Raw genomic sequence first — 20975 nt, 5'->3', positions numbered from 1 at the left:
AAGAAAAAAGAAAAATGTAATTTCTGAGTCGGTTCATTTAACACGATACCATTTCTACAATCATGCCATTGTGTAAAATTCTATTCACCAACAGAATTCTCAATAAATAGACAAACTGCTTGAATTAATTAATTAATTATGAATGGACGTTATTAACAACGTGCTAGATAAGGATATTAGTGACATTTATCTTCGAAACGGGCTGTTAAACTTGTCTAAAAGTCCTGTATTTTTAGTACACTCTAAACACCTCCCCTTTTAAGTATGCTAAAGTATATTTCATTAAAAACGTTGCAGGATATATCGTGAGATCATCGAACAGTATTTTCGACTGGTAATGCCTAGGCGTACACCGGAAGTGGGCGACTTCTTACATGCTTCGTTCAGGTCTTCTTTATAGAGCTTTTTACTATGATATCCTCCTCATACAGCCTCACAGAAATCCAACGACGGATAGATGAAGTCAAGCGGTTTCTGTCAGTAACTCTGAATATCGCCAATGCTCACACTGTGGAGTTTTACACTCATGACGTGTGGGACCGGTTCATGGCCGTGCCACCTGAAGAGGTCCTGTCAGCTGTTAGCGCCTGCAGTGACCAGCAGGGGGCGCCAGAACACCAAGCAAAAGGTAAATACATTCAGTTGTAGGAAATGAAATGAAATGGTTTGCACAATTAAGTGCAACTTTGTAATAAGGAATCCTGTATAAAGGTTTTATGAGTTGAATCGACCAGATGTATGAATGTTTAAGTAATTTTTTACTAATGCTTTATAGATGTCGCGAGTTAGGGGCCATTAATTAAGTATGACCACTTCCAGAAAAAAATCTGCAGAGAATCTGGACCAAAATCCATCTATTAACAAGCTTTTCTTTAATGGATGTATGATGCTGAAATGTTTACCAACATTTATGACTGCATTTTGACCTAATGAAAAGCATAAACACCAACCAAATGGATTTTTCTGGCAACCAAAATGTTGCTCTGCTCAATTAATGCCTGTTTTTTTTCAGAGTCAAATATATTATAATGCATTTGTCAAAATGCGTCCAAGTTAATGCGTCATGCTCATTACAAAAAGAGAATAAAATCTCACAATCTAGCCATGCAGATGTTTTTTTTCCTTAATATTTGCCCCTTTTTTAAAATAGGTTTTCAGTGCTGAAAGCGCTACAAACAATTGCACTTTTGTAGTCCTTTGCATTGGGGTTGCAGCATCAAACCAAATCTGTCATGTTTTTTTTTTTTTTTTTTTTTTTTTTTTTTTGAATTTCTCATAACGATTTCACTCTGAGCACTAAAATCTGTGATATATGATCTGTGATGCTTTGTGCAGCTTTATCATTATTTTTATGTCTGTCTCCTTAAACAGAGCAATCCAGGACAACATTCGGGTTTTGCAACGACACACACCGGCTGCTTGATGCCTGTGAACTTTTGCAGGCGGCCAAGGCCCACGCTCTCCCTGGCCTTGGAGTCTGTATGAGCAGGGATGAGCTACTGCAGGCCCTCAGAGAGAGCAGGGAGCTCATGGGTAGGGAAGAATGAACCGTCTGAATGCATTGTTTCATGCTGAGAGAAGGAAACCAGTCAAGGATTGTCCAAGAATGTCCAGCTGAAAGATTTGCTTTTTTTTTTTTTTTTTTTGTTCTGTCCAACTCAGGTATGGAGCTAGAGCCAGAGGAGTTTATGAATTCTAAGAAATCTCATGAGGTCCAGTCCATGTCTGAGGTGGTGGCCTGTCTGGCCCGGCGCTGTGGAGTCAAACAGGTAGACAAATGATGCAATGAATACCTTAAAGATTCTGTTTAGGAGAGTCTGATAGAACTGCAAACAGAAGGACTTTTGGATTTGACTTCGATCTCCCCCCTTCCAGGTGATAGATGTGGGCTCAGGGAAGGGCTACCTGAGCTCCTTCTTGTCTCTGCAATACGGCCTCCAGGTCTACGGCATCGACTCCTCCACCACCAACACCCACGGAGCCCAGGAGAGGAACAGGAAGCTAAAGAAGTACTCCAGGGCTTACCAGAAATGCAGCAAGGCCAAGGGGGCACAGGGAGCACAGGAGGAGTTAAAGCCTGCAGTGAATGGCGACGATGATGTTTCATTTGGTTGTGGGGCAGGAGTTGTGTCACAGGAGGAAGAGAAGGTGTTAATCGGCTTATCAGATGTCAACCCTGCAGTTGAAATGCACTCAGAGCCAAACACAGAAACAGAGGAGCTCTTCCTTAGTGCCCTCTCAGTGGACGTGATACAGACTGCACCCCCCAGAGTTCCCCCCAGCCAGCTGAGCGCCGAGGAGAGGGAGAGGAGGAAGAGGGAGAACCTGGAGAGGAAGGCTCAGAACAGAACCGACGGAGCCAGCACCGTGTTTTCACCCCTCACGTCTTACGTGACTGCAGAGACCGAGCTGCGAGAGCTCATCGGCGAGCTGGAGGTGAGCAAAACCAAAGAAAAGTAAAATGTTGAAAATAGATTTAGTGTGTGTTTGAGCTGCGGCGGTGGCGGCGGCGGTGCTGATAGGAGGCCAGCCGTACAGGAGAGAAGCGAAGCACGATTCCCACAGCAGCTCCTGAAATTACACGTCTGTCGCAACGGCTGGAGTTTGCATTACTGGAGCAAGTGCTGGATGTTATAACGGTGCCAAATGTGCAGCGTGTCATCATCAATAAATTTTACCATCGATCTTCATCCCTTCCCTTCCTCTGTTCTCTCCTTTCTCTGCGTGCTTCCTCTGAATTCCAGGACGCGGTCGTGGTCGGCCTGCACACTTGTGGTGACTTGGCTCCCAGCACCCTGAGGATGTTTGTGGCTAAAGCGGAGCTAGCCGCAGTCTGCAGCGTGGGCTGCTGCTATCACCTGCTGTCTGAGGAGTTTGACCCAGCCGGACAGGGTAATCACACACACACACACACACACACACACACACACACACACACACACACTTTTTGAAAGCATATGGTTTCTATTGAGCTCACAGTTACATCTCTATTCCTGACTCTCTCCTTCTTTTTCACTCTCACACGTCCCTTAATCCCACCTCAAACACCTGCATCCATCACTCTGACCCATATCACCATCATCCCACATAAAGCCACACAAACACTTATATTCATATTTTATCGTAAACAAGTCAAATATTCCGCTCAGATTCTGGGAAACTCGGCCAAGCTACCCCTCTGGAGATTGAGTTGAGCTCAGAAAGCCGCTGCTTGAGCCATTAGAGTGGATTTATGGGTTTAGGATGGCTGTTTAAGGCCACTGAAAATGAGATTTTTTTTGACCTTTTCATTTAGCAGGGAATCAATTGGAAGTGATTGATTCTGCAACTTAGAGTGTTGTATTTAATCGTGGTTTAATAGGACTGTTTGGTTAGCCTGGACTTCCACACTCAGGAGATTGTACGTCGTCCTCCACCGCCGCCTCACCTCAAAGGTTAATCCAGGTGCCAACATGCGGGATGATAAACTGATATCGTCGTTTCACGCTCTTCACCGCTCAGTTTACGAGGTATGAAATCGTCTACATGTGTCCTCATGCTGTGACTGTAGCCTCCGCGTATCCATATGAAAACAGTCGATAGAGTATCGCGTCATCGCTTGTTAACGGCGCGACCTTCGACCCTCGCGTCATCGGGGCCCCGCCATAGCTTCAGCCAAGAGCGGAAAATGATATCACTACAGCTGATTGAAAACACTCCTTTCCATGCTTGTTTCTCGAACTTGATCTTTTAAAGAAGTGAACAAAGGCGCGCACACACACACACACACACACACACACACACACGCACTTTCCCCTGTTGGCCTTACAGTGCAGTCTGGGATGCAGGCCAGCTCCTGTGGTGGCCTACCTCACCCTAAAAAAGGAGCTAAAGAGCTGAAAAGCTTCATTATAGAAGCCACTTTATTTTATTTTCTTTTTTTTTGTCATTTTCGTTCATCCGTTTAGGAATTAAGCAATTCCTTAAATGCATCATCCATGTTTAGTACCATATGTTACTCACAACAACAACAACCTCTCTGAGATGAGTGCATTCAGGCGTCTGAGGTCTGGAGCCAGCGTGTCTCTTCACCAAGTATTTGCGAGTGCGCCATCGCTCACAAGGACATCAGAAATATTTGTCTTCCTGAGTGGCAGTGCATGTATGTGGCCACTTCAGATGTGAACTCTGTGGCCAGCATGAGGCTAGCTACTATAAACAGCTCTGTGCATGTACTGTAATCTACCCCTCAGACGGGGGAAAGGCTTGTCCACTTCAATGAGGGCCTCTGTCAGCAGGCCATGTGCCGGGCAGAATGGAAGCTAACCTGATTGCTAACATGTTAGCGTGTTTCGGCCACAGCTGCACATGTTATTCCTACTTCTTTTGACTGTTTCCCTCTGGATTCACTGCGCCCTGGCCTCGCTCACTGACCTCTTTACAAATGACATGAAAAGGATGGCAGGCTGTCAAGTAGTCACACTCCCACTGGGAATCTGTGTGCGTGTGTGTGTGTGTGTGCGTGCGCGTGTGTGTCCTAAGCTCTGCCGTGGTTCGCTGTGTGTGGTGCTTAATGCTTCTCTCACAACAGCAAATCTGACTTTTTTGGCTTTATCTTCAGTTCATAGACTTGTTTTAAAGGATTAGTTTGACTTTTTTTTGCCATGATTAGATTAGAGGATTGATACCACTCCATTAGCTTAGTGATTAGCAATAAGTTAGCATAGCTTAGCACAGAGATTGGAAACAGTGAAACAGCTAGAACATCTGAAGCTAACTAATTAACAAGTTGTACTATTGGTTGAATCTGTATAAAAAAAACTTAAGTGTAAAACACCAAGGGTGGCAGATTTTGTTACCTTTAGCCAGGCTAGCTGTTTCCCCCTTACTTTCAGTCTTTGTGCTAAGCTAAGCTAACAGTCTCCTGGCTGTGGCTTCAGATTTTATGGACAGACATGAGAGTGGAATCCATCATCTCATTGAACTCTGGGCAAGAAAAGTGAGTGTTTTTCCCTAAATGTCAGACATTGAAGCTGATGTTGAACACAAACAAATTAGTTATTTGATGAGTCATTCAGTTCCAGCTTCGCTGATTTAAGACAGTCGTGCAGAGAAGAAGAAGACTCTGTGTCATCATAAATCCAAATTAAAATGTTTCCTACTCCCGCTATCATCAAGTTTCCCTGGCAAACACTTAAGATTCAAACGCTCTGATTGCAGCTGTTTGAAAATCAGTCAGCCAGTTTACCCCCATTATCTCTGTGTGTTCCCTCGCAGAGTGTTTGCGCGCCGTGTGTGGTTTCCCTCTGAGTCAGTACCTCCGCGACCAGTCCTGCTTCTGCGGCAGAAACGCCAGGATGTCTGCGTGCTTGGTGAGTTTGAACGCCACCACGAAAAAAATGTGCACGGCAGCTTCTTTCCTACGTAAACATCTTCAGACGGCTCAGCGTTAAACAGAAGCATCTGCAACGAATTGACAGTTTAATGCTGTTATTATTTATGGTGGGTTATAAGCAGGGCATGTGGATGAAGCAGTTTTTGATGAGAGGGGTTTTTTACCTTTGCATCACAGTTTCTTTAAAAGAAATACTTAACGATCTCTCGTCTTTCTGCAAAAACAGGCACTTGAGAGGGTTTCACTCGGCCAAGGGGTAAGTATGAGCTGATAATCATCATCACACAACTGTCATTATTCACACCCATCTAAACAAACACATCAGATCAGTTGGATCTACGCACACACGAGTGTTCACAGTCTGCATCATCTTCATCGTCCATCTCCTCCCGCATTCAAACAACCAGCCCATTAATTCTGCTATTGTTGCGCGTCCCTGATTGACTACAGTATATTTATTTGAAATGTAGAGCTCGGGGCTCCGGGCCAAAGCTGATACACAATACCACCAGCCATTAATATGGAATGTTTATAAATATTAATGCAATCACGGTAAGATTGATTGCTCGTCGGAGCGGGGGCCTTGATTGCTTGCTGGTCTTGCGTCGGGCTTGGAACGTGTCGGGTGTATTCTCCAACTGTTCGTACTGGATGAGGGGCTGGGGAATAGCGAACTTTTTTAGATCTGCATCACGTGGAATCAAGTTAACTTTGACCTTTCCTGCAGATTCAGATGGAGTCTCTGTTTTACCGGGCCGTCCTTCACGTCATTCTGAGGGATCACTACGGCTCCTTTAAAAGGTAACGCACAGCCTTTTCCATCTGGCAGCACTTAAATATGAGAAATTACAGCAAGTGTCTGGCACCTTAAATATTTTCTGGACGTTTTTTTTCCCCCTGTAATTGTTCATTGTTTCACAGCGTCCACACATACAGTAACACATGTGCTCTGCAGGCATGTCAGCGGCAGTCTGACGGATAGAAAACTCACTCACTGTTGTGTTTGTCCCTGAACCTGAAAAGTGTTTCTGTTTCTGGTTTATTTAGGTTGCAAATGGACCAAGACTTGCAAACAAACATCACACATACTCAGTAGTGGACCAGGAGTTGCATGATAGCGCGGGATTAGTCGATCGACAGACAATTTCCATCAAGAACGATTTCAAGCTCATTGATTTCAGTCATTTCAAGCCGAAACGACAAATGTTTTCTGAGTTCCAGCTCCTCAGATGTGATTCTAAGTACAGCATGATGTGATCCTTTTTGACATACACTCAACTGAAAACAGCACAAGGACAATATATTTAAAGTGAGGATGGAGCGAGGGTCACCACTTTGTGAACACGATTGGATAAAGGAGATTAATACATGATTCAAACTTCTCCCACTTTTCTGCATTCAGTGGTTCTGCTCGTTCTTCCTTTGTGTGACATGTCACTCGTTTCACCCTTAATGAACTCCTCGTATTTAATTTCTGGAAATGAATTTCTGCTCTTGCAGGACAGAACGTGAAGGGGAGGGTGAACTCGTTTCATTTGGCCTTCAGTTTGTTATGGTTTACTTTCCAAACATGAGCGACTGCTGGCTCTTAAAAGGCCAAACCTGCTGGTTTACACCCATAAAATCTGAAGTTCTGGGGTCATTTGTGGTTTTTATTTTGCATTCCTAATGACTGCGAATTTCCAGCCATTTCTAAATCTTTGGTGGACGACGGGTCATTGCTCTCCTCTGTCTAAATAAACTGGATTACAGAATGCTGCAGATTTCAATCAGCCCTTATCAAATGTGCTCGGTGCAACACGATCAAAGACACTCATCTTGGCCGGGTCCCCCCTGATCTGTGACCTTCAGTTTAATGACTAACATCAGATCAGGATCGAATATCCATTACTTTCCCCTAAGCAGTGCCTATTCATCATTGTTCAGTGCTCTTAGAAGTGTTTAACAGTGTGGTTGTGGTTGCTAAGGTGTGATTTTATAAAAAGAAAAGCATGAGACTACAGGAGTGAATGTTTATTTCACTGGGCTGAAATGGGACGTTCAGGGCCTGAGAAATGATGTATTGTCCTGTATGTTTGCTCTGCAGTGAAAAGCGAGTTGGGAACGTCTACTCCAAGGCTAAATCATTCGTGGACTACGTGCGTCGAGCTCTGCACAGACTGGAACTGGATGAATCAAAGGTCAGGATCAGATTATTACAGAACACCTACCAGAAGTGTGGAAAGTACACCGAAAAGCACAGCGCCGTCAGAGGAAAGCTCATTGTTTTGGCACCATTGAGGGAAAATATGTCTTGTTTCTGCTAATTTAAATATTACAGTTCATGTCAGGGTATTAAACCTACGGGTGTTTGAGATGCTCTCTTGGTTTAGGATGTTGCCATGCACTAGGATGTTGAGGGGTGGAGGGCTGGGTATCCATGCGAATAAGGATGATGCATTTCTGTCTGGAACTACGTCACTCACAACTCCTCATGACGTCATCCGCCTGCATTCATACTCAGACCCCCTTTCTCTCTCCTCAGCTTTCTGACAGCGACATCCAGGATTACCACGACACGTACAGGCTGCGAGTGGCCGAGATGCATGCCTTTAACATGGTAAGCCCATCTTCCCGGCCCGCACAGCGTCTTCGTTTTCAATCCTTATCCGATTCTTCCAGCCACAACAACCTGTTTGAACTCGACTTTGTGTAAAATGAGCTGTATAATGCCAATAAATTGCAGATCATTAAGTGAGATCATTCTATTCTGTGGGGAAGTAATACAGAAATGATTATGCAGAATGGGAAGAAAACCAACCTCTGGTTTCAGTTGAGGCCACTAATTGTGGTGTCAACCAACGTACCAATTTTCCCTCATGATATAAAGCAGTTAAACGGTTTTTGGGGATCGCCCACCAGCTACTGGAAAGACACTGGTGGGTTTTTTCATATGCGGAATCAGAAATGGGAAAAGCCTAAAAGAGACCACTTACATGGAAAGTGGGATTTTTTTAGCAGATCTGTGAAAAACACAAACAAATACATCTTCATGAGTGACCTTAATAGATCTTGATAGCTCTCTCTTCTCTCATGCGACCATCTTTGCGTAGCTGAAGGTGGCCCTGGCTCCTTGCATTGAAGGGCTGATTCTCCTCGATCGCCTCTGCTACCTGAAAGAGCAGGTAAAATCTTTTCAGTCTCATCAAGCCTTCATTGCAAGAATAACATGAGTTCATTGTGGAGGTGTGGCTCTGCTCCCATGATGCTTCAGAACAGCTTTTTTAGAAGTCTTACAACTAAATTTAATAAAATTGACAATTTAATGACAAAAACACCAAACTGTGCTAACGTTGCAACTGGTGCAGTCACAACTCCCAGTGATTTCAAACCAGCAGTCACGTGACACGCAGGCCTCACTTATTCTCCTTTTTCAGCTGGAATCGTCTTTTTTGATTTGCTCGTGCAGCTCGTTGATTGGGATTTCACGTTTGTTTTCCGCATGATGAAAGCAAAGACGAAGAAATCTCAGCTGAAATCTGGTAACCTTTCGATCGGGACCACTGACAGGAATATAGGTGTCGCCTAAATGAAAGTCAGCCTGCAATTTAACATCTAATGCTCCTGCAGCCAAACACAACATGCTAATCTTTATTCTGAGTCGCTGTGATGAGATCCGCACAAGCCGACAGCTTTGAAGCTGTGATTACATGTGTCAGATGGACTTCCTTAATCGGGTCGTGTAATCAAACTTTATCACATCAAGAGCGCTGGTCGGCTCTGAGAGATCTCCCTCGAGGAGGAGCAGCGGAGGGGAAGGAGGAGGTGATGGATGGATGTGAATGCGATCCATGTGATGATAAGAGTGTTGAAGCAGGTTCGGCCTTAACGAAGGATTTAAGCACACACAGATCAGGTTGTTTAGGCTCTGAGAAACACACTGAAGATCTGCGTCTGCTTCCATCGACTCGGTCCACCACACGCTGTTTGTATCTGGTTTCACTTGCTGGGGCGCTCCTCCAAATACGTAACACAGCAGAGGAAGCTCATAAGTGATTTTAATTGTGTGATGAGCAGGATAGTCTGAACGCTGAATAATGGGAGGTTTATCCTGTTCTTCCCCTTCTGCTGATGTGCAGACGTAGTCTTGTTTCTCTTCCAAAGTGACCCACAGTATAACTGAACAGCTCGCCATTAAGGATGACAAACTTGTCTTACACATGAACAGGAGTCCACCTGACACAATATTTGTACAGATGTTTCTTCTCTGGGGATGCAATAGAGAAATCTTTAATAGTGAGAACATCATGCAGCAGAGGCTGCCAGGGGTCACGGAGCCAAACTGGGAGGAGAATCAAGATTTTTATGCGCATGTGTTTTTTATTCAGCGCTGTTGTGTCTTACTGTTTTTCTGGTGTGTGTGTGTCTTTGTGTCCTGCAGGAGGATTTAGCGTTCTCTGCACTGGTGCAACTCTTTGATCCCCTGCTGTCACCAAGATGTTACGCCGTCATTGGACTGAAGAGTTATGAGGACAGGAATTCGAGCTGATGAACTTATACATATGCGCATGATTAGAATATGCTGGCCGTGATTATACCAGCAATCATACCTCAGGAGTTATTGTATTATGTATGCATTGTCTCCTGCCTGTTTTAATTACATGTATCATTTAATCTCAATTTTGTAATTTATTATTGGAGTCTTTGTATCACTTTCAGTAACATCTTATTTTGTTTTGTACACTTTAGTGTTTCTGATGAAAGATAAATCTTTTCAGTATTTTTTTTTTTTGCCTTGATCCTCTTCTTCTCATGGAAAAATGCTCAAAACACCTGGAAAAGCTGTCGGGCCTGTTTGATTGATCTGGATTGTATTTGTCTCCGACTTTTTTCTTTATGTTTAGCGACTCTTGAGAAAACACTTGTTTTTAAGGACTGTTTTGGGAGCCAGGGGCATTGTGGGATTTATAGAGGCTTGGATCCCCTCTGTTGACAGGTCTGGAAACCCCATTTCTAGGCTCCCAAACCAGAGGAAGTAGGGGAAAAGATAGATGGGGCAAGAGGCGCCCTTGACCCCGTTTTCATCTTTCCTTGGTCATTGAATAAACCACCCTCTTCTTACGTGTTTGCAAACAAATGCTGTAGTTGAGAGTGTGCACATAAATTATGGTAGAGGGAATTACACTAAAGCTGAGAGAAAGCAGACACCAGAGCTAAGGTGGGAAATTGAGTATTTAGGTGCCCCAAAACACAAAATTATTCAGTGGGATCCTTATAAACTGGTTGAAGTAGTTAGCACAAAGTCATGGCTCAATGGTTGAAGTAGTTAGCTAAGTAGTCTAATGGGTAAATACAAGAGCATAATGGCTGACCATCAGCAGCCTGATGGGGCTGATAGATAAACAGTTCAATGGTATGAGAAAAATATTAAAAAACATCTGACAGGGCTTAGGTTGGGAGCCACTGGCCTCAGTTATCTCTTTCATAATGAACATTCATTCTGTCTCACAGTACCAACCACTGAGTCTGAGTAATGGTATGACAACTGCGCATGTGAACAGCACTGAGAGAAGCTCCGTATGAACGTTATTTTGCAAAATTATGGAGAATATTTTGAACAAAATTAGCCTGAAACAAAGGCAGTATGATGCACCCCCCCCCCCCCCCCCTTACAGTACTGGGACAAAGTACTTCCTCCTGTCACGTCTTGCACTGCTTCAGTTATTTGTCACTGCAGCTGCGGCAGCATGCACATCTGTAGGCCACCCATCGGTCTGTCAATATCGCTGTGGTGAAACCGTGTCCCAGAGCTTTATCTTTATCTCGCTGAAGGCAGATGGTGAAGCTCTCCGCTTCGCCTGGATCCATCACAGTATTTCACATTGACAGCCTGCTCCGGCCGAACTGGACTGACATGAATGCAAGCAATTCAAGATGTGAACGAGGCTTGTTTTGGGATATAACTGTTGCTGGGTTTTGCTGTGGCCAAGTGAGTCACGTCCTGTCAACCTGTCCCGTCCTTGATGCTTGCACGCATGTTTGCACACATTGTGTATATATAAACACAACCTGGCACGACCTCTTTCATGTGCCCGCACTGAAGACAAGAAAATGACATGATAAAAGGCCTGCTTCCAAACAAACATGCAAACCTGTAGGGAAAAATCAGAAAGGAAAAGGATGTGATGAAGGCTGTGAGACAGAAATAGCCAGCATGGGGGATCATGCAAAGCAATCCCACCTCAGATGAGTTTTCATTGCATGGGAGGAATGAGAGGAAGCGGTGGGGAAGTGAGGTGTGTGCGTCAAACACTTCAGCCCTTAGATCAGTTTCTCACGGTCGTGTTTGGACATGAATCAACTTCCTGCTCCCCTCCTTGATTTGAAAAATCATCTCAGGGTTCCTACAACTTCATGAATAGGAAGGGGCCTAAATTCGCAGTTTGTAGACTTCATCCGATAATGTCTATGTAATTAGTTCTCAGCTGGTGAATGCTGTGTTTTGGACTTTCTGGTGAATGGGGAGGCTGACGCTTAATTAATGAACCCTAGAGAATCAAAGGGTGAAATTTGGAAGGGAAGTGGCAGGCTTTATCAAGCAACAACACGACGAAGGAGTGAGAGAAAGATACGGCAAGCTCAAGTGATCATTTGGTAAACATCAGGAAGCATGGCGAGGGTGAAAAAGCCATTCAAAGGTCTGATACTAAACCACCTTTACTTCTGCATCCACACACACACACACACACATTCAATCCAAATGTCTTCCATCTGAGCATAATCATCATGTTGTCCTGTTTTAACTGTCCCAAACCCAAATTTTTTTTGGCCTGGGCAGGCAGCCATCAGAAAGAAGGGTGCCAGGAAGTGGTCCTGGCGTCCATCATCATGCCCCTCCAGTGAGGAACAGACCACATTTCTCTGCCAGATGCCCTGCTTGTGAGAAAGAGGGGATTTGGCTGGACGTTAAGCTGGCGCACTCTGCTTGTTTTAGATTAAAATCACCGCTATCACCACAAGTCACTGCAGATTTATTCTCCGAGGAGCCGCATGGACAAAAATGCATTTCACACCTGTCAGAGATGTATCTGTGCGTGTGTACACAGGCACGTCAAGCCACGTAAATGTTTGACTCTGAGCCTCAAACAATGTCACCCTCGAGAAACGCTCGAGGAACCGACAGCTGCTGTTTTCAATGTGAAACACAGCCATCACATATTTACAATCACAAGACGTGTCCCTCTGAATCATATTTTCCATTAATCTTGCCCATTCTATTGCAATGTTACCCAGATTAATATCAAATTAGATCACTCTAAAACATCTGCCAAGTCATAGAAAACACATTGTTCTATGTGGCTTGTAGGAAGCAGTATTCCAAATCTACGGCTTCAAGCTCTCATGTCATTGCAAAACAAATGGCATTGATTTATTCCCCCTGTCTTAACATTTCACATGATTAAAACACCAAACTGCTCATATTATACTTAAATCTAATAAACTGTTTGAAGATTATAATTCCTGACTCTGTAAATGTCTCCAATGAGCTGTGATTTCAGGCTGTAAAATACTTCTATTCCAAGTGGAACACAGGTTTTTCCTGTCACGTAGAATAAACCACTCAGTGCTTGTACTGTCCTTTACTGTCAGTGGGTTTAAAGACTTTCCTGAGGTTGAGTTGTATAAATTGGATTTATTGTACAGCAGCGCAGTACTCAGGAAGCGTATATTGTCAGTAGAAAAGCCTCTAAGGTAATCTAACCAGTCAGGTTTAGCATCCCTCCCGTTGTATTCCCAGACAGGGCAGCTTCACGCTCCAAAACACATCAAATTTATTGTACACCGTAATGATAATAGTAAAGGGAATCATGAGCTGCTGCATTTTATGGTCATGATATGGTGTTTGTGTATTTATCCCTTTTTGTTTTATTTTATTTTCAAAATCTGTGTTTTCTTTTCCGGAAGAATAAAATCCACTGACCCCATTACCCGCCATTCAAGCCCTATTACGGATCCTCATTGGTGTGGTTTAACCGTAAGCGTAAAATAACAAACACTCATTAACTTATCCGTCTCCATTCGGCACGAAACCCAAACAACCATTTTTTCCAGGCAAAGTTATATTTCTCATCTTCCTGAATGAGGAGGTGACACCCTCCTGGATGTTCCACAATCCGGGGTGGATTTGATTTGGGGTGTGATATCGCTTGATTTCAGGTTGTCGGGCTTCAGTGTTGATATTAATACCACAAGTGAGCTATTTCCATGAGGGCAGGGCCCGGCCCAGTCCCTCCAGCTGTGATTATCTGTTTCCTGTGTGATGTTTATCTGCTGGGGTGAAGAGGCAGTGGTTCCGGAGTATGTAGCACAGGGAAATTACCATTACTCGCTTTGTGTGGCTTAAAGGGAAGTGGAATCTCTCAATAACAGCATCGATGGAAGTCAACTTTGTTAGAAAAGTTTGTTCTGTTGGCCGGTTTTTACCTTTTGTCTCTTGATTTGGAAGAAAGCCATGCACAATACATACATAATGATGCTCTTCAGGAAATACATTTAGACAGAGAAAAAATCCTGCATATCACAGGACTTAAAGAACCTTGTTCATAATCATACAGAGAGGAAAAGGGACTGGAGGGAAATAACAGAAATGCTGAGTTTCTGGTGAGTTCTGAATGACATGATCGGTGATGGCTAATTGCTAACTCACAGATAACATCTACAGTTGAGACATTAGCTGCTTGGAGAAAAATCAACAATCAAAAAGCTGTCCAGCAGTTAAATTAATCCAAATGACACTTCCTTTAATCTCTAAATTCAGCTTCAGATCAGATATCTACTACTACTACTACTAAATATAAGGCTACAGCTACCAGTTAGCTTAGCTTGGCTTAAAGACTTGAATCAAGCGCACAGCTAGCTTGTTGTGAAAAGCTGCAGTTTTTACTTTCTCCTGAGGTCTTTTTGTTTTACACTTAGGTTTAGTACGGATTAAATAAAACAAACATGAAACAAATGTGTTAAATAGTGAGCTTTAGAGGTGCTAGAGACCACATTTTGTTTCATTTGGACTGAGCTGGCCATTTCTCCCTGTTTCCAGTGTTTGTGCTGAGCTAAGCTAACCAGCTGCAAATACTCATTTAAAGCACTTAGGGCCACGCTGAAGGTCTCAACAAGGAAGTTTGGACCTTTGTCAAGTAAAATATGCAAGCGTAGCTTTGTCCATGAGCAGAACAAAATGTGGTTTAAATGAGAAACTCCATGCGCTTCAAATTAAAAGCTCCACAAATGATTGTGACTTCCTAAAACAGAAGAAACCAAATAGGCATTGAAAGGAGAAAAATACATTCATCAAATATGACAAATATTTAGACTTTATTTTTGAAATGTAGGGATAAATAGAGCAAACACTGCACGCATGCTGATCAATTCCTCATCATCCATTTACCAGATCCCCCAGCTGCCCCTTTAGACCTGCATCTAAAACTAAAACATGCTGTTTTTATTTAGGTTTGTTGCCTGTTTACACCTAAAGAGCAAGCAGTATATTCATTACGCTCCACCTTGGTGAGGACATAGCAGGTAATCAGTCAGAGGGAGTAAACACTCCTTCTCCTGTAATGTGTTTGTTTTGCCCTGGGCCTGTTTACACTCTCCACAGGAATATTTCCCCTCTTAGCTAATCTCTTAATTACTTGTGACGACTGCAAGACAGAGCAGCCCTTGTCCCCATGGGGCAGAGTGAGGGAGCAGTGTGCATCTTGTAGGCTTTGTGTTTGCATGTAAACGCGGGTTTGTTTGGGTGCATGTTGTGATAATGACAACAAGGCCATATTTTAAGGATGCCTTACATATAAAGAGTCATCCCACAACCCAAACACAGACTTGGTACCCAATGACACTGATGAATGCTGTGGAAGAGGACGCACTTCAACATGAGTCACAGCCACAAAAACACAGCAGTCTGACTTTCTAAACAGTTCAGCAGGTTCCATGAGGTCACGGTCAAGCCTTGTTCAGCACCAGGGTCACAGGATGGCACTGTTACAAATGACTCTCCATCCACTGTCTCACCCATCACCAGCTGACACCCTCACACTCTATACATCCCTCTCCAACCATCTGTTTTTCTATCTCCGCTGCTCTGCTCTGGATTTCTTTGCTCGGAGCCCCCACTGAGAGACAGGCGTTGGTCCAGCTGGAAGTCAGCGGGACCAGGCTGCATGTTTCCAAACTGACGCTCATGCGCATCCTCACCTAAGGTGAGGTACACCAGTTAATCAATCACGCCTACTGTCCCAGTTTAGCCTCACCATAGAGACGGTGGGGGGCTGGTGTATAGCAAATGGATCAATATTTTTAATTATATTGATTGGGGTTAGAATGAGATCATATGACACCAACAGCTGCAGTTCCATCTCAGCAGGTCAGCAGGACATCTCCACTTTAAATATCAAGCTTAAAGTGTAAGATTACAGTAAATTACCCATCAGGTTACTGTGATATATCAGTATGTTACAGTGAAATGTACAATAGTTTACTGTCTATGAGACAGAGGTCCTATTAAGAAACTCTTTTTGTACTATGGTCAAAAGTGCATTTTCCATAAAGTCCAACAGATCACGTTTAAAACCGACTTTGAGTTCTGTTTTATGCATTTTTGTTTATTTTTATTCTATATGTATAATGTCGCATCAGCAGATTTTTAGGGTAACTTTCAATTTATGTTCACGTAAAAATATTTTCATTTAGTTATTTATTAGACCTAGACTACTTTAAGAAGATAAAACAGTGCGAAGTTACATTAACTACATTGTTTACTCTCATTTACTCCTCCAGCTGAGTCAGTCAGCAGCTGTTAAATCAACATAAAATGCTTTGAACGCTGGACTTCATATTTAAACGTTCATGCTTGACATCCTGTACACGACTGATTCTTATTCTGGTCCATCAGTTATGCATAAAAACACAATTACTTGTCTCCAGCACTCCACCTTTTTTTCCCCTCCTGTGCAGAGCCCAGTGCGCATGCCCAGCCTCCGTGAAAACCACATGCGTCTCCCCGCTCTGCTTTCTCCAGTGCCAAGGCGGAGAGATGCGCACACTGAGGACACCGCAGCACAGAAATGCGCACAGCTGCGAGCCGGACCCGGCGATAGCTTCACCTCCCAACACCCCTATCCCGTCTCTCAACACAATGGGTTAGAGGGAATATGGCAAACTTTGACACACTTTGCATGCCATGGGAAATGCCCTGCGTTGTCTGGAGAGCTGTGCTGCCGAGCGGCTGAATTAAGAGCACAATAACAGAGACTTGACAGAGCGGGGACCTGATTCCAGTCATTTCTAGCCCAGCTCCTCTGCCACTTTGGTTTTGAGAGATGATCACGGAGCTGGTGTGCACCGCCGTGGCTGTGGGTCTCTATCTGAACGCGCTGGACGCAGATTTCTGCTACGATGACAGGTAGGTTTCGCCCAGCGCCGCTGCCAACAACATCTCCCTCCGCTCCTCCACTTGTCATCTCCTCTTGTTACCTCCGCACGGAAGCGGAGGGGGGACGGGTCGTTGCGCCTGCCCGCATGTTTGCATGGGCTTTTGTCCGTAGCCTGTAATAAATCACTGCTTATTTCCCAGCTGTAGTCAGAGGCACACAGACAGGGAGACGAAAGGGGAGTGTGCTAACACCTGAACGGTGAAATTGTAGTTATACTACCAAAATATGACTGCAGCGGTGAATAACTTGTACTGCGCTTTTGCTGCTTATTGAGTTCTTATCCCTTTATCGCTCTTAATTGTCCCCTATGCGCCTGTAATAGTCATTGAGGGCACTTTGCAAGATGATAAAAAAAATCCTGATCTTTTTATTATCTAATTATAAGTCCATTGCCTGTTATTGGCAAACAAAGCGCGCACCACATGGCCAATGTCCACTGTAACTAACAGCCAAAGAGGTGAAGTTCAACACGTTGGGAGCTGAGAACAGCCTCGGTCCATCGCATGCTGCGCACATGAGGTGGTTCAGATGCTCTTTGTGTTGATGAAGCACTCATGCCTGTTATAACAATGCCCTGCACCCGAGGGAATTCAAGCTAATTTAAACCGGGAGTTTCATTTTGCAAACAGCTGAACAAACATGTCAACACTATCATGCTGTGGGTGAAAACCTGTGCTGTCCTGATGGACCGTGATGCACTGTGGAGGTAAAGGGAAAGGTGGACAAAACAGGGCTTTGATTAATGAATCAAAATAAGAAACTTTGCTAGTAATGTCTCAGGAGGTGAGAAAATAGAAAAACGTGCAAGTGTTAGAAAACAGTAAGTCCACTCCAGTGTCCAAGGGAACGTCTCCAAATGGCCAAAGACATGCAGAAAAAAGAAGAAAAGTAGCAAATCTTGACATTGGAGAAAGTACAATCAGAGAATATTTGGCATTAGAATAGTTGGAGATTATTTTTCTGTTGATCAACTAACCATTTCCCCAAGATATATATTTTTCTGATCTAAAATGATGTTGATTCTCTGAGTTTTCCTAAATTTTTGCCTTTTTCTTGCTAAAGATTCCATACTTATATCTCTCTTTCTCCGCATCTCTCTCTCTCTCTCGCACAAGCCTACTGTGCTCCACATACACGAAAAAGAAGAATATGCTGTTCATTTTTTTTAGGTGCCTGCCATACATCTGTGCTTGTAAGAATAATTGCCCTTCGTGTAATTGTTCAGTAGTTGCACCACAGCTGGTCTCCTTATAAAAAAGAGGAGTTGGACAGGTAGTTCTTCTTCGAGTCTGAATACTGTATACGGACATAAGGGGTTTTGGCTCCTGCAACAGTTCTGTCAAAATTGAAATTAATTAGTCTTCTATTATCAAGCATTAAATCACAGGGTGAAAACTACTGATATGTAAGGTATGTGGTAGATTTCTCTGTGGGTTAAAAGAATGAATAGACAGTAAACAGGTCGCCTCCCTTATTCGTGCACAGCTCAGTCAGTTGCTGCCTGGTATGCGTCTCCAGACACCCCTTAAAGGTCAAAGATCCCCCCACTTTACTTTTCAGCACCATCGGTGACCCCTGTGTGTGTTGTGTGTGAGCAAGACGGAGTGTGTGTGGAGGTGAAGGAGGAGGCAGTGGAGAAACATAGAGTGGTGGGAGAAATGAGCTCCGTGTGCCGTCTCCAGTTCCATCACACCTCGCCAAGTATCCCTGTAAAAGCACCCAGCAGCGATTCATCCATCAGCCTCGTCTGTACATGTGACTGTGACACAGCGAGGTTGTCAAAAAAGCCCTTTGGTGACATATTACCTGTGGCGCTGCCTTGCCTGCTCCGGCCCACGCTCGCAGTCCATCCCCTCAGAGAAAGTTCAGTATTCGCCGACGCTGGGTATCTATCAAAGTCACCATGGTAATTTGCACTCTGGGGGACACATGCTGGCGTTTTGGTTCAGCGCCCTCAGATGGAGGAGGTTGAATACCAATCAGAGGTCTGACCTTCCCTGCTCATTCATCAAACGGCGTCGTCTCTCGGGGTCAAGAGTCGTGTGCTCGCGGTCTCTTCCCTCAGGGATAGAGGAGAGTTATGAGCAGAAGGCTAAGGCAAGAGAGAGATTGAAGTGGAGGAGCGCTGCGCTGTTCATTCTGGTCTGGAGTTGTCTGGAAAAGATGGCCCTGGGTGTACACAAATTTGTTTTTCTCCATTTGTCTTTTTATGCAGCCTTGCTGTGAGTTGAGGCGATCTTATCTCACCTTTCACCCTATAATCAAATTCTCGTTGCATGTCACATGGGGTTCTTAACGTGGAAGACGAGATGGCGAGGCAGATAAATCTTCTACGTCCAAGCACTCCAAGTTGTGGGGATGTTCTGGCCGGTCTCTGCTTTTTCAATCATGTCAAGTGTTTTTCCTGGGCACTGCTCAGGGTCCAGCCAAGCGCTCGCTTGGCCAACGGTAATCCCAATGAAAAGCCTCTGCGTGTGAGATGACTAAGTTTTACAGGAGCTGAGAGAGGACTTGAGCCAGGCCATTTTTGATTCAGGGGGGAAAAAAAATCAAGACGTGATCTGCTGGTTTACAGTCCGGCTTTTCTTGGGTTTGGCCAAATGTATTCACAGTGCTGATGGGTCCATGTTTGTACAGGCTGTTAGATTGATTGCTTGAGAATTGTGGTCATGGATTGGAAAATATATTTACCGTCACTTCTGAATTCTCCTTTGAATACCTATCATCGAGGCTTTCGACATGTTAACAAATGAGGCTCCACATGATGCAAACATTTCAGTGATGCTGGATTTTAACAATAGCTTTTGACAAATGAACCCAGTAATGGTTGCCTTTACTAGGAAGACTAGGGCATTATCCTTTAGACACCAAAAGTGAAGTAAGGATAAGAAGTAAGGGAGGCGTCATTGTGAAATGACATGCATCCTAAATGGCATTCAGCATTCAGAGTCATGTATCCCAAACCATCTGTGCCTCCAATCACGTCACAGGCCCTCTGCCCAGCTCAGAAGTGCATTATGGTCCCCCAGGGGATTGAAGTGAAAACATCTTCCCTCTTTGATTCAGAAGAGCAAAACAATTTAATCTCTGAGTGAGGGGCTGGGTTTTTTGGAGTTGGTGAGGTTTGGATTTCCCTGGCACATTCCTTTTATAATTTCACTTTCATTCTCTGTTTGAAATGTCCTCACTGTTAAAACTGAAAATGTTCATCCCAAGGAACGGTTTAAACAATTAGATATGCCACGCAAATAACATGGAGGTGACACAGAGTAGTGGCTCTAGAGACGACAGAAGATCACAGAGTCCGTCAGCTGCGACATCTGTTACTTTTCTAGCTTGGTTTCTGAGGTTGACCGATAAATGCATCAATATGGGATTGTCCTTAAGAAGTGCCCTTTCATTGGAGTTCAAACCATAGTGCTGTGACTTGAAGTGCTAATGAATTGCTTTTATGTATGTTAAAGCTGCGGTTTAACCCCCTGGATCACTTCTCAAGGTGAAGAATACCTCAAAACAAAAACATGGAAAGAGCTCTTTCCTTCCCTCCTTATTTTTGTCCTTCATGGAGCTACCAGTTGTCCCGTGTATGAATCTCTGCGTACAGTAGCAAGCACGTGGATGTACACTCAGATAATAATAAGAATTGTTTTGTCAGGAATGGTCATGTTCTCGTATCGACTGAGGTAAGAGGGGCAGTAAATTCTATCAGTTTCAACCAGGAGGTCAGGTTATTAAGGTGTTTCTGCTTACTGCAGGCAGCAAACTTAGATTTATGGTACCATGACCAGGATTGGGCAGGTCATGACGAATCCAATCTATTCGTCATTACTTGTTACTCATTGGAAAAGTTGTTGCATCACTTAGTCATTGCTCAACATCAAACTAATGAACGAAGTTTCCTGATGGACAGATAGCTTTACTTGTTACTGAAGTAAACTGCTGTCAGTTGTAGCTGCCGTTAGCTAGGTAGCTTGGTTAGCTAGCTAGCAGTCCTTTTAGCTGTCTCAGGCCTGTGGTGCCAGGAGCCAAAGAAAACCACCTCAATAGTTTCTTGCCTGTGGGTGAGTGGTGGTGATAGCACACATTCAACACTATTAGCCTTGAGAAGTTTCTCCCTAGCCAGGAAACTT

General features: G+C 43.9%; 2 protein-coding genes across 2 annotated transcripts in view; both read left to right on the top strand.

Annotated features, from left to right (window-relative positions):
• The first annotated feature begins 349 nt into the window (after window positions 1-349).
• Window positions 350-10190, top strand: mettl25 (methyltransferase like 25). Its single transcript, XM_076722400.1, has 12 exons — window positions 350-628; window positions 1372-1533; window positions 1663-1769; window positions 1876-2436; window positions 2745-2892; window positions 5257-5351; window positions 5601-5630; window positions 6102-6175; window positions 7461-7554; window positions 7899-7973; window positions 8467-8538; window positions 9795-10190. Exons 1-12 carry the CDS (start codon window positions 412-414, stop codon window positions 9900-9902), a joined length of 1743 nt encoding a protein of 580 aa, XP_076578515.1. The 5' UTR covers window positions 350-411; the 3' UTR covers window positions 9903-10190.
• A 6231-nt stretch (window positions 10191-16421) lies between these two features.
• The window catches only part of tmtc2a (transmembrane O-mannosyltransferase targeting cadherins 2a), a 57086-nt gene continuing 52532 nt past the window's right edge, over window positions 16422-20975 (top strand). The window contains exon 1 of the mRNA XM_076722739.1: window positions 16422-16814. Within this exon, the coding sequence (XP_076578854.1) occupies window positions 16732-16814 (83 nt within the window). The 5' untranslated portion in view covers window positions 16422-16731. The remainder of the gene's footprint in view (window positions 16815-20975) is intronic.

This window comes from Chaetodon auriga, chromosome 22 (genome assembly GCF_051107435.1).
Source record: "Chaetodon auriga isolate fChaAug3 chromosome 22, fChaAug3.hap1, whole genome shotgun sequence".
Classification (NCBI taxonomy): domain Eukaryota; kingdom Metazoa; phylum Chordata; class Actinopteri; order Chaetodontiformes; family Chaetodontidae; genus Chaetodon; species Chaetodon auriga.
Note: the sequence above shows the minus strand (reverse complement) of the source record. Positions and strands in the feature narration are given on the sequence as shown.

Coding starts and splice junctions, on each gene's coding strand:
- mettl25 (XM_076722400.1), top strand. CDS start 412: ATGATATCCTCCTCATACAGCCTCACAGAAATCCAACGACGGATAGAT. Junction 2,893..5,256: donor GTTTGACCCAGCCGGACAGG/GTAATCACACAC, acceptor GTTCCCTCGCAG/AGTGTTTGCGCGCCGTGTGT. Junction 7,974..8,466: donor AGATGCATGCCTTTAACATG/GTAAGCCCATCT, acceptor ATCTTTGCGTAG/CTGAAGGTGGCCCTGGCTCC.